At 36.8% G+C, this 15,422-nt stretch overlaps 1 protein-coding gene across 1 annotated transcript; it reads right to left on the bottom strand.

The window, feature by feature from the left end:
• Nucleotides 1-14,379: 14,379 nt before the first annotated feature.
• LOC121016298 (cytochrome c oxidase subunit 5B, mitochondrial) lies at nucleotides 14,380-14,874 on the bottom strand. The gene has a single exon (XM_040453754.1). The coding sequence runs from the start codon at nucleotides 14,851-14,853 to the stop codon at nucleotides 14,464-14,466; it is 390 nt and encodes a 129-aa protein (XP_040309688.1). The 5' UTR covers nucleotides 14,854-14,874; the 3' UTR covers nucleotides 14,380-14,463.
• Between the last annotated feature and the right edge of the window lie 548 nt (nucleotides 14,875-15,422).

Genomic DNA, 15,422 nt, shown 5'->3' with positions numbered 1-15,422 from the left:
AGCAGCCCAAGCTAAGACACCCTTCAAAATAGTCCAAGATGTTTACTTTAATTTGATTTAATCTTCATAATAACATCGAGATGGAATACTGCAAGCAGAAAGAGGTAGAGGTCCCCTGAAAAAAGAAAGATATAGCTCTCGTGACATAAGAAAAGTCATTTTAGGCCCCCAGCTATCTCTTAGCCTCTCTTAGGAGGCTAAGAACAAATAGCCACTATCTGGCCAGGTGATAGCCAAAACACACTCAGAAGTAAGGACTGACCTGACACACATTCTTGAGTTACCGTAGTAGGATCTAAACCCCTTTGAATGCTCAGATACTGAACCAAGGAAAGCCAGAGAATTGATGATGCTGACCATTGCTGACCTTTGTGATTTAGACCTGGAGTTGATCACGTTAAGATGACTCTTGCCCCAATTCCATGCTGTATTCCCCATTGCACAAGCCTCTTCATAAATATGTATGTACCCTTAGCTTAAAACTTTCCCAATTTTGTTGTTGGAGGGGATGCTGTTTTGGAAAAGTTCCCCAGTGTTCTTTATTGGTTGCAAATAAAACCCTTCCTTTTCCTATTGTTTGGTTTAGAAGTGTCTTTTTAAAAATTTTATTATTATTATTACTTATTTATTTATATTTTAGAGAGAGAGTGTGAGCTGGGAGAGGGGTAGAAGGAGAGGGAGAGAATCTTAAGCAAGCTCTATGCTCAGCCCGGAGCCCAATGTAGGGCTCGATCTTACAACCATGAGATCAGACCTGAGCAAACTAAGGGTCAGACACTCAACCGACTGAACCACCCAGGTGCCCCTTGTAGTGTCTTTTGACTTGACATTCCCCAAGAGGTGAACCCAGTTTTGGGTAACAGGAGTGCAGAGGGTTTAGTTTGTCTAGCGTCTCTCTTTTGATGAGCACTCTTTGAAACAAATTATACATCTATGAGCTTTTAGTTCATCCCAGTGTCTCTGAGTTAGCCAGTTCTACTTAGTTAGAAGTGGAAATATCTCTACTATAAGGTGATGCTTTTGTTTTGAAATCCTTACCTTATCCACTCTATAGGATAACTGACATTTTATTCAACATTAGATTAGTAATTATTTAGGATAATGTGGCTTCAAGTATCAATTAGGGATGATAGTCAACTAAAAAAATACATTTTTTGTCATTCACTTTGGCAATTAACATAGTTAAAATAAAATAAGATAAACTAAAATAAGTATATACATTCTATTTTTTTTATAATCTAGGGGTGAAAGGTAATAGCAGAGCTGATAATAATTAGTAGTAATACAATTGTTATAATTAGTATCTTGCACACATTTAAAATATTGAAGAAGGGGAAAAACATGTATCTTTCTCCTGGTCCCTGAACCTTACTAAATTCTTCACAGCACATGGAGGGCAAGGGCATTTAAATGCTTTTTTTGGTCCTCTTACATAGAGACTAGGAAACTGAAGGATCCCATGAAAGACTGCTTTTTTGCTGCCTTTATTTTTGTTAGGACCTGCACCTCCACTTTATACATGCCTTAATGCAAGTCTTTCTTCTAAAGTTCAAAGAGTTAATAATTTCTCTGGAGTCTTCTAGGACAATAGGTAACATCTAAGGAGTGACCAGGCAAGGTCATCACGTGTGTTTCCAAGGACCACTGACTCTGGACACCTCCATGCCAAGAACTCCTGGCTCTAGGGCACAAGTGACTTATGAAGGACACCTGAGCACTCATTTTGTTTGGACCAGCTCCTAGAGGCTGAAAGGACACACCCACCAGACCACTGTCCTCAATAAAAACCCCAGCCTCCAAGCAAAGAGGAGATTCTTTCCCCTTTCCTTTCTGAGTTTCTCAGACATTCCATCTGTTATACTCTATCACTTAGGCTTTCAATAAACTCTGCCCTTACTTCCTCTCAGTTTGTGTTTGATTTCTATCTGCAAGAGGCCAAAGACCCTCTTGGCTGTTCCTGCAGAACCCCCTTTGCATCCTAGGCTGCATCAACATGACATAAAAGGATGTTCCATGCTGTAACCAGTTATACAACATTCAGCATTAAAGCAGTGGGCTGTTGTTGCTGTTGTTGTTTAAATCAATTTGTTCTCTACAGTTTGCAACTAAAACTAATTCACCATTCAGTTGGGATTCATTTTCAATTCAATTTCTTGACCAAACTGCATTTTTACATTAAATTACATTCTTATGGATCTAAGTTGAGTGTGATTATAATGATTAATAAGGCCCTGTAACTTTATAAATTAATCATAATTGGCCAGAGTGATTGGGAAGGTAAATCCCATTATAGAGGATTGGATTTGAGTGAGTGGAGACAAGGTGGGTGGGTGAGGGGCTTTTACATTCTGTTACAGATGTTTTGTGGAAATATCCATTAACCTAGAGGGATTAGTATTTATTCATTTGTGAACTTGTTTTACTTAGCTCAAACCTTCTATTTTTTTATTTTTTTTTTTTTGGTAATGAGTAAATGAATGAGTTAGTGAGTGACAGTAGCAATTTTCAAGTGCTGCTTAAGATAGCAAAATAGTAATAACAATCCTTTGAAATAGAGTATAATTTCCTACTAGGAAGAATATTTTTTCTATACAATTTTGAGTGTATATTATGTAAAGAAGAAGATTAAGAAAATGTTTCATGCTTTAGTCTAAGTATCTATGATTCTCATTCATATACACTATAGAGTTTATAAACATGAAAAAAATTCATTCTAGTACAATGTAATTAACCACCATTTTATTTTCTTTTATTTAAAAATTTGTTTTTGAAATGTTTATTCAGTTTTGAGACACAGAGAGAGACCGAGCATGAATGGTGGGGGGGCGGGGGGGGGAGTGCGCCGGGCAGGGGGGTGGGGTGCAGAGAGAGAGCGAGAGGGAGACACAGAATCTGATGCAGGCTCCAGGCTCTGAACTGTCAGCACATAGTCTGACTCTGGTCTCAAAGTCACGCATCGGTGAGATAATGACCTGAGCCCCAGTTGGTCACTTAACTGACTGAGCCACCCAATGCCCAATCAACTATTATTTTAAAGTGATTTTGACTTTATGAATTCATTACAAAATATCTATCTACCTATCTCCAGAAAACATACATACTTTCCTTCCTACACCATTAAAAATCCACAATCTTGTTTTTGTTCACTTTGGTAATGTAAATATATGGTAGAAGGCAACAAATAATCTTTTATTCTTCAAATTGCCTTTAGTCCTCCTCTACTATGTTTGATACTAAGTTGTAGACACATAAAGTGAATGTTGTTTTTATGTTTAAATTTGACTGGACTAAGGGATACCCAGATAGCTGGTAAAATGTCATTTCTCAGTGTGTCTGTGATGGTGTCTATTAAGAGATTAAAATTTGAATTAGTAGACCAAATAAAGAATATCACTCTAACTGATGTAAGTAGGACTCAGTAATCCCTTGAGGGACTGAAGGGACAAAAAGATAGGAGAAAGGATGAATTCACTCTCTTTGTTTCAGATGGGACATCTTCTCCTGGCTTTGGACTTCAGGTGTTCTTGGTTCTCATGCCCTTTGAAATTGGACGGGGACTTACACCATTGACTCCCTTTTGATTTTCAGGCTTTTAGGCTCAGAAAAAAAATCACATAACCAATATTGCTAGCTATCCAACTTGTAGAAGGCAGATGATGGGACTTCTTGGCTTTCCTAACCAGGTAAGCCAATTCCTATAATAAGTCTCCTCGTGTGTGTGTGTGTGTGTGTGTGTGTGTGTGTGTGTATTATACATTCATATATTTATATCTTCTATTGTTTTTTTTCCTCTAGATAACCCTGACCAATAGCATGGGGATGTGATATCTAGGCATTCGGGCTAGGTCTTTACTTTCAAAAGTATTGGGCAAGTCAATCAGACAGCTCTACTCCCTAGAGTGCTTGAACCTCTTGCTTGACAAGAAAAGAAATGTAGTATTTGGGATACTTTTGGTTGCAAGTAAGAAAACAAACAAATAAATGCAGTAGTAGCTACAAACTCTTTAAGCACCTTTGCCAAAGATCAAGGGGTACATGAACAATGAGAAAGTTAAGATTGGAAACCTTTTTCATTGTAGCCTACTGATGTTATGTAATCAACCTTACATATTTTGGCTTCACGTTGCGGTTCATTGATTTGTCTTGGGTGTAGCATGTTAAAAATATTAAAACTATGTGGGGAACCTGAGTGGCTGAGTAGGTTGAGCATCAGACACTTGGTTTTGGCTCAGGTCATGATCCCAGGGTCACAATCCCAGTGTCGTGGGATATAGAGCCCCACCTCAGGCTCTGCACTGTGGAACATGCTTAAAATTATCTCTCTTTCCCTATGCCCCCTCCCCCGCTCTCTCTCTCTCTTTCAAATCAATCAATCAATCAATCAATCAATCAATCTATGGAACAGAGAAAACTCCTCAACCTGGTTGTAAATTTTTATTTCTAGGTAGGTTAAAAAGCAAGTAGAGTTGTTGCAAGGTGCTTTTCTAGGGTGGTTACAAGGAATCTAACAGAGGAAAAGATAGGGTACCAGTAAAGAACAAATGATGACAGAGATAGAGGGAGAAAATAGCTCCAAATATCCAGTGTAGAGTGAGCTCAAATATTTTTTGTGATAGAAGTTAGATGGTCCCAGTAACACTTTAACATCAGAACCTGTCGGACAACGGGTAGAGTTATTTCAGAAAGAATGGACGGTTCAAAAGTAGAGTGACTGCTGAGTGAAGATTGTCAAATACTGGTCAGAAATAAATAAAACTAAAAAATATTACCTAATATTTCTTATGATTTCATGTATTGTGTTTTTTTTCTGCTTTAGTTTCCTTTTTAATTTTATAAAAAATCTTTAAGTCTATGCTATAGATCACTTGAATTTCTTTGTAAAGCAATAACCTAACATGCTAATAAAATAATTTTTCTAATTTTATTATTTTGAGAGAGAGAGAAAGAGAGACAGAGAGAACACATGTGTACAGAAGGGGCAGAGACAGAGAGAATCTCAAGCAGGCTCTGCACTGTCATAGCAGAGCCCAATGTGGGGCTCGAACTCATGAACCATGACATTATGATCTGAGTTGAAATCCAGAGTCGGACGCTTAACCAAATGAGCCACCCAGGCGCCACTAACATAACTCTTTTTGATGGCCCCCAAAACTGACCTGTACTTATATACATGGTGCACTTTACCAATATTGAGAAGTATTTTTTTCTTGCAAAGATTAAACAAACAGATCATATTTCTTACTTTTCTGTTATAATAATTGAATTATGAGAAGCCAAAATGAACTGATATGTTGGAATATCAGCGCCACATTTCATACAATGCTAAAGACAATTTTACTTGCCAAATTAATATGGTTGGTTCTGAGTCCTACCACATGGATGATAAACACGTGGCAGTATTATAAACAAAAGATAATGATGAATGGCAGTGTATCAGGAAGAAGGCATAGAGATGTTAAATGAAATGTCACTGAAGTCATTGCTGACCAGAATGACTTAACTGCACAGTCTGGTACATGAAGAGAACAATACAATGAGTGGAATTAACAGGCATCCAAAAAGTTTCTTTTCTGTGATACAAGAGTGACTACAGAAACAAGCAGAAGAGCAAGAGGGATTCATAATCTCAGAAGGACCTAGTTTCTGTATTCTTCACAAAAAAAGTGCAAAAAAGGTATAATTCCAAAAGACAAAAAGAAATTATGTTACAGACAAATTTTTAATACAAACTGAAAGTATGCAATTCACATAAATGAACATAAGGTATTTTACAGAGCTCCAACATATAGTAAACATTGAAAACACATTACATGTTTATGTTATTATAATCAAAAGGTCATTGCTATGTTGGAAACAAAATTACATATGCTTTTCTAAGTGAAGAAACATGAGTTTTACTATCTTTTTTGTCCTACAGGTACCTGTATTTCCCTAAGTCTCACCAAGGCACACTTGATTAAGAAGCTCAACCTAGCAGATAAACTATAACATGCCATCTATTTTGAAACCATACTTTTTAAAGAGGGATATGTTTTAGGTCTTTTTGGGGGGAAACATTGTGGCATATAAAAGAGAGATATATATTCATTCACCATTTAACAAATATTTACGGTAATTTACTTTGGTCACAGAGCAAGACAAAGACAGAGATGGTCCCTGTTCCCACAGAGCTTACAGGCTCAGAGGACAAACAGTGCTGAGCTTCACTTCCAACCCTGCCATTGTTTTTGGTAAATTTTAGCTAGGTATTGAAATGGTTTCTTTTTGATATATGAAGTAGGGCTAAGAGTACTTACCCTAAATGGTGGCTGTAAGAATTTAATGAAATAAAATGCAAAATTCTCAGATCTATATTTTTCACATAGTAGGCATTCTCTTTGCTTTCTTTTTCAAACATAGTGCCAGTTAAATAATGTGACAGGCAGAGAATCCCATGAGCACAAAAGAAACCAAATAAAACCTTGACTATTCGTAATAATAATTGAGGTGACAAGACACATTGTTGACAATTTAATTTTTTTAATCAGGGATTGATATTTTGAAGAGTATTAAATTCTTAGATAAGTAAACTTCTAAGTTAAAGAATGAAATTATTCATACATAGAATTGAGTTCAACTGCTGAAATCTTCAGATCCATGTATGAAAGATGTCTATTCACTAGACTGTAGTATGAACTTTGCAATTTTCATCAAATCGTGGAATTTAGATATAGTAAGTCCTATGTATAACTTGCTCTGTTTGTGTGTGTGTGTGTGTGTGTGTGTGTGTGTGTGTGTGTGTGATTTTTAATTGGCCTCATTTGCAAGAGTATGGACTAAGATCAAGTTTTGACTATGTTCTTAGGAACCATGAGATGTTTAACATTTCACATGCAAATAGTCTGTGTTCCTGGCCTTTTATATAACGGCATAATGTTAATGACCAAGTTGCACATCACTCACTTACATAGGTGCATGCCCAGTAGAGCTATAGTAATTATCCTTGGTCTGAATGGATGTATTTCTCATGATCTTTTTTTTTTAATTTTCTCTTGAAGTCTATGCAAAAATATTGTAATGTCAGTATTTTAAATTGGCTATACCCAAGGTGAAATTACAAACTGCAATGTGAAAGCTAGTCAATTTAGACTGTATTAGGTAAGTCAGAAGCTTAAAATGAAAAAAAAAAGATACATCACCTATATTTATCTTCCATCTGCTCAGAAACTGTTCAGATTGCCAACACACCGATGCATCATTTACTTATAATAATGTGTTAATCACAATAATGAGCAATCAATTTTCAGATGTTAAATGAACACTCAGAATAGGAAACCCTGTCATTTAGAAGGCCAGTTAATGAGAGCAAGGTGGAAAAATTGCTTGATTAGGCAGTTGACTTTCTTAATACAAATGTTTGTGTCACCATGAATTTAGAGTCTGCTAAACAATTGAGCTTCTTTATGCTGATTTTCAGCAAATTAAAGAGAACAGACTGTTTTGAAGAGGGATCTTCAAGTACAACTGCTTCATTGAGAACTTCCTGAGAAGTATTTATTTCATGGCTTCTCCCACATAACAGATTTTGCTTGCTTACAAACTGTAACCAAGTTTCTTATCATATAAATAGTCCATGGTCTAGTGCAGCAGTTGCCAGTTAGCTTCTACTATTTAATAGGTTGAAATAAATCAAAAGAAAAATAATATTTGTGACAGATGACAATAAGAAATTCAAATCTCAGTGTCTATAAATGGAGTTTTATTGTGCCACAGCTAAATGCATTCATTTGCATACTGTCTATAGAGGTTTTTGTGCTACATTGGCAGAGTTGAGTTCAAAGTTGGTTCAACTGGCAGAGCTGAAAATGTTTACTATCTGACTCTTTAGTTAACAAGCTGGTCAACCCCAGGTCTAGAAGTCATAAGAGTGTAAGTACTATGGAGACAGGAGTGAAGTGCAACATAGAATTTCTACTCTTTATTCTTCCAGTAGCTGAAATGGAGCAAAACAATTTTCTGCACATCTGCCAGGTTACCTTACAATTTTGAGCTAATATTTAATACCTTCTTTAATCTGATTCTGCTCTAAAAGAAATAGTCTCAATCTTCCATTGGTTAATGTTCAGTTTTTACTTATCTACGATCCAGAATTCTCAATTCAATTGGAAACAATAGACTGAGTTGTATTTGAGTATTGTGCTTGGATATTTTGAATACAAAAGGAGGCTCATCTGTGTAAGAACAAATTTATGTCTCATTGTAACCCACTATGTCATGTTGCTACTTTATATGCTCAATGGTAAGACATGCTCTCCAGGTCTTTCATGTTAGGCTATCTAACCCGAGATACCGCATGCATTCTCACCTAGCATGCCCAACATATAAATTAATCTCACTATCCTCACCATATTTATTAAGACAATTGTGACAAATATAACAATAAAATTAATAAAAAAACAAAGATTTATTGAATACCATTTTGACCTAGGTCTGTTTTAAATACTTTGTATGTATTAACACATTCGATCCTCACAATAATCCTGTGATCTATCTACTATTTTTCTCCATTTTACTGATAAGCAAATAGAGGCAAAAAAAGATTTCATAAGTTGTAATTCAGTTCAGACCCCTCTATTTCCAAGCTTTATGAAATTCAAGACCTCTGAAGTAAAACCTGAAATAATTTTGGAGAAGTGTCCTGATCACAGTGTTACTGTCTGCAGCTGGCCAATCTCCCTTTATCCCTTAACTTTAATGTATTGGAATGCAGAGATTAAATCAGGATATCTTTAGGTTAATCTGTTGAAAACTATTTTATTGTTGCTTTATAGGTGAGACCATCCAAACTTCATAGAAACTAAATGCTTTAGTTCCTCATGACATTGAAAAAGGAGGATATATCAGATGCACTCTTGTCCACAGAGTTTTGAATGACTTAGTAATGAGCCTTTGTTAGTGATTCAATAGTATCACACTGCTGATGTGAATAGTTTGACACTTTTCCTGTATCTGAGCAAAGTGGGACAATCTTGTGGAATATAGTTCACTTGCATAATGTTCCCTCCAAGAAAAAATCTACATGGTTATGCAAACACTACATATGCTTAGAAGGCAGATGCATTATGCATGCCTATTTAAAAGATTCAATTATTGGCATATTAATGTCTTCTTTTTTTCTGCCCTCAGTATTCTTTCCAGCCTCTCTCCTTACCCTCATACCCTGAATCCAACACAGGTGGCCAGACATTTGGATTTTCCTGTCTCAGGTGAAAGCTGTTATTCAGGGATCAAAAACAGAAGACACTCAGGGGTGGCTGTGTGGCTCAGTTGGTTAAGTGACTAGCTCTTGATTTTGGCTCAGGTCATGATTTCACAGTTTGTTAGTTGAAGCTCTGCATCAGGCTATGTGCTGACAGTGTGAAGCCTGCTTGGGACTCTTTCTCTTCCTCTCTCTCTGCCTTTTTCTCCCTCTCAAAATAAGTAAATAAACATATAAAAAATTAAAAAAAAAAAAAAAAACAGACGATACTCAGAGGCATTCTGCCTTCCTGTCAGTAATGAGGGAGAGGTGAGCCTTTTGATTCAAGAGAGAGTGAACTGAAAACTCCCTGAGCCTAGAAAAGAGACTAAGGCCCTAGAAGTTGCTTAGTGGGGGTTCCATTTCTCTGTAGGAGCCCCAGAGAGGTGATTGGATCTCAGAGGAAAATGGCACGGCTGTAGGCAGACCTAGGTACACAAACCCAGCAAAGATGTCTGTACGTGGAGCAGAAATAGGAACAGTCCAGTTGTTGACTATCTAGGACCTATCTTGGCTCAGACAGTGTATTGTTCAGTGGTGACCGTGATGACCGAAGACTAGAGCCACTTCTTCCTTTTTTTTCTAATTTTTTAAAAAGTTTATTTATTTTTTTGAATGAGAGAGAGAGAGAGAGAGAGAGAGAGAGAGAGAGAGAGAGAGGAGGGGGAGGGGCAGAGAGAGAGAGGGAGAGAGAATCCTAAGCAGGCTTCACACTGCCAGCATGGAGGCTGACACAGGGCTAGAACCTATGAACTGTGAGGTCATGACCTGAGCCAAAACCAAGAGTCAGATGCTCAACTGACTGACCCCATCCAGGTGCGCCCCCCACTTCTTTCTTTTGTCAAACACTACTTAGGCCTCTTTGGTTTGGGGGCAATATAAGGAAGGAACTAGTTCTTCAGGTAATTCCAGAGAAGAAATTTTCCTCTATTGTAGCAGGAAACAGGCTTATAGTTGGAGCTACTTTGATTTAAAGAAAATAAATAAATGTGTCATCTCTTGCACACCTGAGACTGAGGGACAAAATTCATAGCCATTATATGTGTACATACCTACAGAACAAATTCTTCTTCTGAATATCCTCACCTGTGTGCCTTTATGTCATTCTCCCCTTGAGTCATATAAAACAATGCCTAAGTGAGAATGAAAAGGATTATCCATTTACAAACACATAAACTCTTACTTTAATTTCTCAGCATGCTACCTAAAAAATGGCCCCTTGGCCTCATATCTAAAAAGAGCAACAGTATGTGCCTCAATTATTATTTTTCACATGTACTTCCATTAGTTTTAGACATGTTCCCTGAGGCTTTTCTTCTGCCCCATTGTTTTGTTTTGATTTTTTTTCCCTCAATATGGATGAAGACTAGAATGTTTGGGTTCTGAATCTATCTTCCCAATAGAGTCATAGAACAGCCTCTGGCAGCCATTTAATTTCCTCCCACTGAAGTGCAGCAGTCGGAAATACCCACCAAGCCCTCTCAGAGCGTATTTGGTATTTCTACTTAATTGTTATTGGTGACGAATTTGAGATTCTTTAATGAAAACTTCTATTGTAGGGCAATATGCTGCAATTTAATTTGGAACTATTACCATAGTTCAGAAGGACATGCAGACATCAAGCTTTATATTAAATAACATTCTTTGTGAGGTAAATAACTAAGAACTGTGAATACAAGTGGAACATTACAGATTCCATTCAGATGAAGCCAAATGGCCTATTCTACAAGGTGTAAAAGAATTTAACTAACCATAAGCCTATGTATTGCAGAGAGAGAAAATGTTATCTTGTCTACTGTTAATGACATTTCTTTAATAACATACTATATTTTAGACTAGACTTAAATATAGTATTTTATTTTCTCACCTCTTACGTTGAAGTTTGGTTTAGTTTATAATTTACTTTTATTTCACTCAGGGCCTCTGACTGTTGGGCAACAATACATATACATATATGAGACATTGTGTTTGTTTGTTTTTTTCCCTTTTGAGGGGTCCACTACTATACAATAAAGAATTTCAATTTTTACTTAAACAACCACTAGTGGTGGTATTTAGAAAAAACATTAAGTGGCCTAATATCATTTTAGGGAAGTCATATTTTGGTCATGCTTTAGATAGAACATGGTATTTGAAGACCATTAATAAATCCTTGATTCTTTTTGTAAACAGAAAGTTAGAATAAAGTAGACTGAGCTGCATACAATATGATCTTCTTAACAACAACAACAACAAAATCAATATGACTGATCATTGACATCTTGTGAACCATAGAGAAAGGTCTTTGAAAATAGGGAAAAATCAATAAGTGCCAGCAAGATGTGATGTGAGGGATATTTGAAAGGCCCTGATGTATATATGCCCCAATGACAGTGTGACGGTGTCAGAAATACTTCCACTAGTAACAGTTTCCTTGAGCTCTCTGTCCTTACCTTGTTTATATTTATTTTTTTAAATTAAATTGTTCTTGGGCATATGAAATAATTAATTTAATTGGCCATAACTTGAAGGTGGATTTTGTCATTGTCTTAGGATCTGAATAGATAGGAGTGATAGGTCTTCTGTCAAATGTAAAAGCTTTGAAAGCTACCTGAGGACTAGTAGGTGATTAGAGAAGAAAAGGCAAATGTCATCTGCTCTACAGTTCCCTTAGGAGTTCTTCTGTCCATAGGTTTCTTTGTGTCCTGATTATACTATTAGGTTTCTGAATGGTATGTATTTATTTGTTTATTTATTATTTATTTATTTACTTGAGATGCTTTGAGGATATTGAACACTGCATATCTTGAAAATATGGTGATCTGGAGGTCAATATTTCCCCCACCCTATACCCCAGGGCTTATTTATTTTATATTTAGTGTTCCTCACTCTTTATGAACCAAATTACACTCAATTCTTGACAGGATATATTTTATGACGAAAAGGTTTTGTTTCACTCATAGAGACAAGATAGTACAGTGTTACAGCACTCTAGAACAGAGTGCTTTGGAAGAAAATAAAATAAAATAAAAAATGGCTCTTTTATTTTCTAGCTCTGTGACTTTGGTAAGTTATTTCATTTCTCTGCCTTTTTATCCAGAAATGAAAAAAAGAAAACGTTAAATTAAATTAAGTGAGGATTGTTAATACTACCTACCTAACATGGTTTGTTGGTAAGATTCGACTGTCTATGTGTCTATGTGTATCAGTTAGGATATTACCTGACACACAATTAGGGCTAAATAAATATTGTTATTGTTTATTATTATTTACTCTACAAATAGTCATTAAGCATGTATTATGTGTCAGAAATGTAGTGTCCTTGGCACTAAAGATACAACAGCAAAAGCAAGACAAAACAAAAACTGTATCCATAACGCACACATCTTGAGTTATAAGCTCAGCTACTATCATTGCCCATTACTCCTTAAAGCAAGGAGAGAAGACTACTACCCATTGTCAAACTGGGTAAAGAATGCAAATGGTAGAAGATGCTACAAAATTTGTGTTTTGCTTTGGAAGATTCATTTTATTGATTTTAGTATATGTGTGACCAAAAGCTAACACATAGCAGCTAAAATAATTAAGAGTAAGAGTTTGCTACATACTCATTCTAATTTTTTTAATGTTTTTATTTATTTTTGAGAGAGAGAGAGACAGAGCATGAGCAGGGAAGGGGCAGAGAGAGAGGGAGACACAGAATCCGAAGCAGGCTCCAGGCTCCGAGCTGTCAGCATAGAGCCCAATGCAGGGCTCAAACTCACACACTGTGAGATCATGAGCTGAGCCTAAGTCGGATGCTCAACCTACTGAGCCACCCAGGTGCTCTGCTACATACTCATTCTAAGTAAAAGTATACATTGTTACTTATTGCTTTTCAGAAAACATATCCTAGTTTTCACGTGGTTATTGACATCTCTTACTTTTTTATCATGACAAGTTTCCTTAAACCTTCAAAAACACATACCATATGACATTTTCAGTAGTCAGTCTAATGGAAGTTTATCCATTCTACTGAACCAGGAAGAGACTTAAGAATTAAATAATCCAAACACCAATTAAGATCAAATAAATCAAGTAATTTTATCAGTATTTCATAGGGAGAAATAATACCCTTAAAATATTACTGTACAATCCTCATTGCTTGGAAATTATTTCAATTCTTCCTTCTTTCCTCATTTTCTCCTTCCTCCCTCCTTCCTTCCTTTCCTTTCTTCTTTCCTTCCATAGCTATTATTCACATTTGTCCTCAGTAAAATCAGAGAATAATTTTGGATAACCCAAATTATCTCAAATCACTCTTTCAACTACTCCTCTTCAGGAAACGGATTGACATCTTTAACCTTCCTTAATAGGTTAGTAGGAGAAAGCATAATTTTGAAGTAATTGGATCAGATGATTTATTTAGCAAAACAAAAGAATTATAGAATTTTATAGTTGAAACAGGCAATACAGATCAGCAAAGACAGCAGCCTTCAAGTTTTTTTTTAGCTGTGTTAATTCTTTTTTCAAATGAAAATTTATGCAGAAGTCCAAAGTGTAAAACAGATAAAAGGAGAGATGCTTTGATTGAAATGAGGTGCAAGCCCTGGAGCTCAACTCCTGTGGTGATGGCAAAGGAATTCACTGCAAGTCAAGAATCCCTAGTTTAAATATCGCTGACCAAATTCAAGTCCTTCCTTTCACATTTGAAGAAATTTAGGTCTGGAAAGGTAAAGATATTTAAGGTCAGAGATGCAAGTATAAACCGGACCAGGAGTAGAACCAAAGTGTACAAACAGATATTCAAGCTGTTTTCTTTTATATTAGAAAATAGTATTTTGGACTATAATTACATTGAAGGTTAAACTAGGTATATACATACTACTATTCCAATAGCAAGGTCACCTTTTCAGTAGTGCATGTGGGCTGGGAGATATTGTTACAACCTCTTTGGAAAATAAAAGCTGTCACAATCCTTCTTCTGACCACAAGAGTTCACATTCCTGCACCATGAAAAATACAGTTATCCCCTCTGATGCATATCCAAATCTCACCCCATTGCTGCATCAGTTTAAAGACCATGATCTCATCAAAACCAGGTTCATGTACATAAGAAGCATTAATTTTTTTTTTTTTTTTTATGGGAGAAGGAGCCAATGCAATGGCTAGTCTTTATTGGAAAGAAGAAACTTTATAGCACATTTTGAGTAAGTTAGTGCAAAGGCTCAGTGGGCCAACTGATGGGGCACCAGCTTGTAATGGGTTCCACAGCTAGGGCATCGCTGGGCCTCGCCTTTGTGAAGCCAGAACCAGATGACAGCACTATTGTCCTCTTCACAGATGCAGCCCACAATTCGCTTGTTAGTGATAGATGGCACTAAATTAGGGTCTTCCTTGGTGCCTGAAGCTGCTTTTGGGGCTAGCATATTGTATGGGTCCAGTCCCTTCCGAGCAGCCATCATGACCTCCCTCTCCAGCCCAGTTGCCTGCTCATCATCAGTAGGAACACCGCCTCCAGATGCCATGGAGCGCACTGCGGCGACTCCATTGGGACCGCGGACCCTGAGGGCCTGCGCGGCCAGCGATCCAACTCCACGAAGTAACCTTGAAGCCATCACGCCCGCTACAAACAGCAGCCAAGAAGCATTAATTTCTAAAGGAATCTCCATACCGGTTTTGGTGGTGACTATACCAGTTCCAACAACACTGTACAAGGGTTCCCTTTTTCCTTCGCATGCTTACCAGGCTTGTTGCCTTTTGTCTTTTTGATGATAGTCATCCTAATAAATGTGAAATAATATCTCATTGGGGTTTTGACTTACATTTTTCCCTGATGTTGTCAGGAAGATTATTCCCTATGTTTTCTTACAGAATTTTTACTATTCCAGGTCTTACATTCAAGTCTTTAATCCATTTTGAGTTGATTTATGTGTATGATTAACACAGGGGTCTATTTCCATTCTTTTGCACATGGATATTCAGTTTTCCCAACACCATTTATTAAAGAGATCTTTCTTTCCCCATTCTATTTTTTAAAAAATTTTGTTAACATTTATTTTTAAGACAGAGAGAGGCAGATCATGAATGGGGGAGGGTCAGAGAGAGAGGGGGAGACACAGAATCTGAAACAGGTTACAGGCTCTGCGCTGTCAGCACGTTGCCCAACGCAGGGCTCAACTTACAG

Source organism: Herpailurus yagouaroundi, unplaced genomic scaffold (genome assembly GCF_014898765.1).
Source record: "Herpailurus yagouaroundi ecotype Mexico unplaced genomic scaffold, PumYag 210, whole genome shotgun sequence".
In the NCBI taxonomy this organism is placed as follows: Eukaryota; Metazoa; Chordata; class Mammalia; order Carnivora; family Felidae; genus Herpailurus; species Herpailurus yagouaroundi.
The sequence above is the reverse complement of the archived record's forward strand: the minus strand, read 5'-3'. Positions and strand labels throughout refer to the sequence as shown.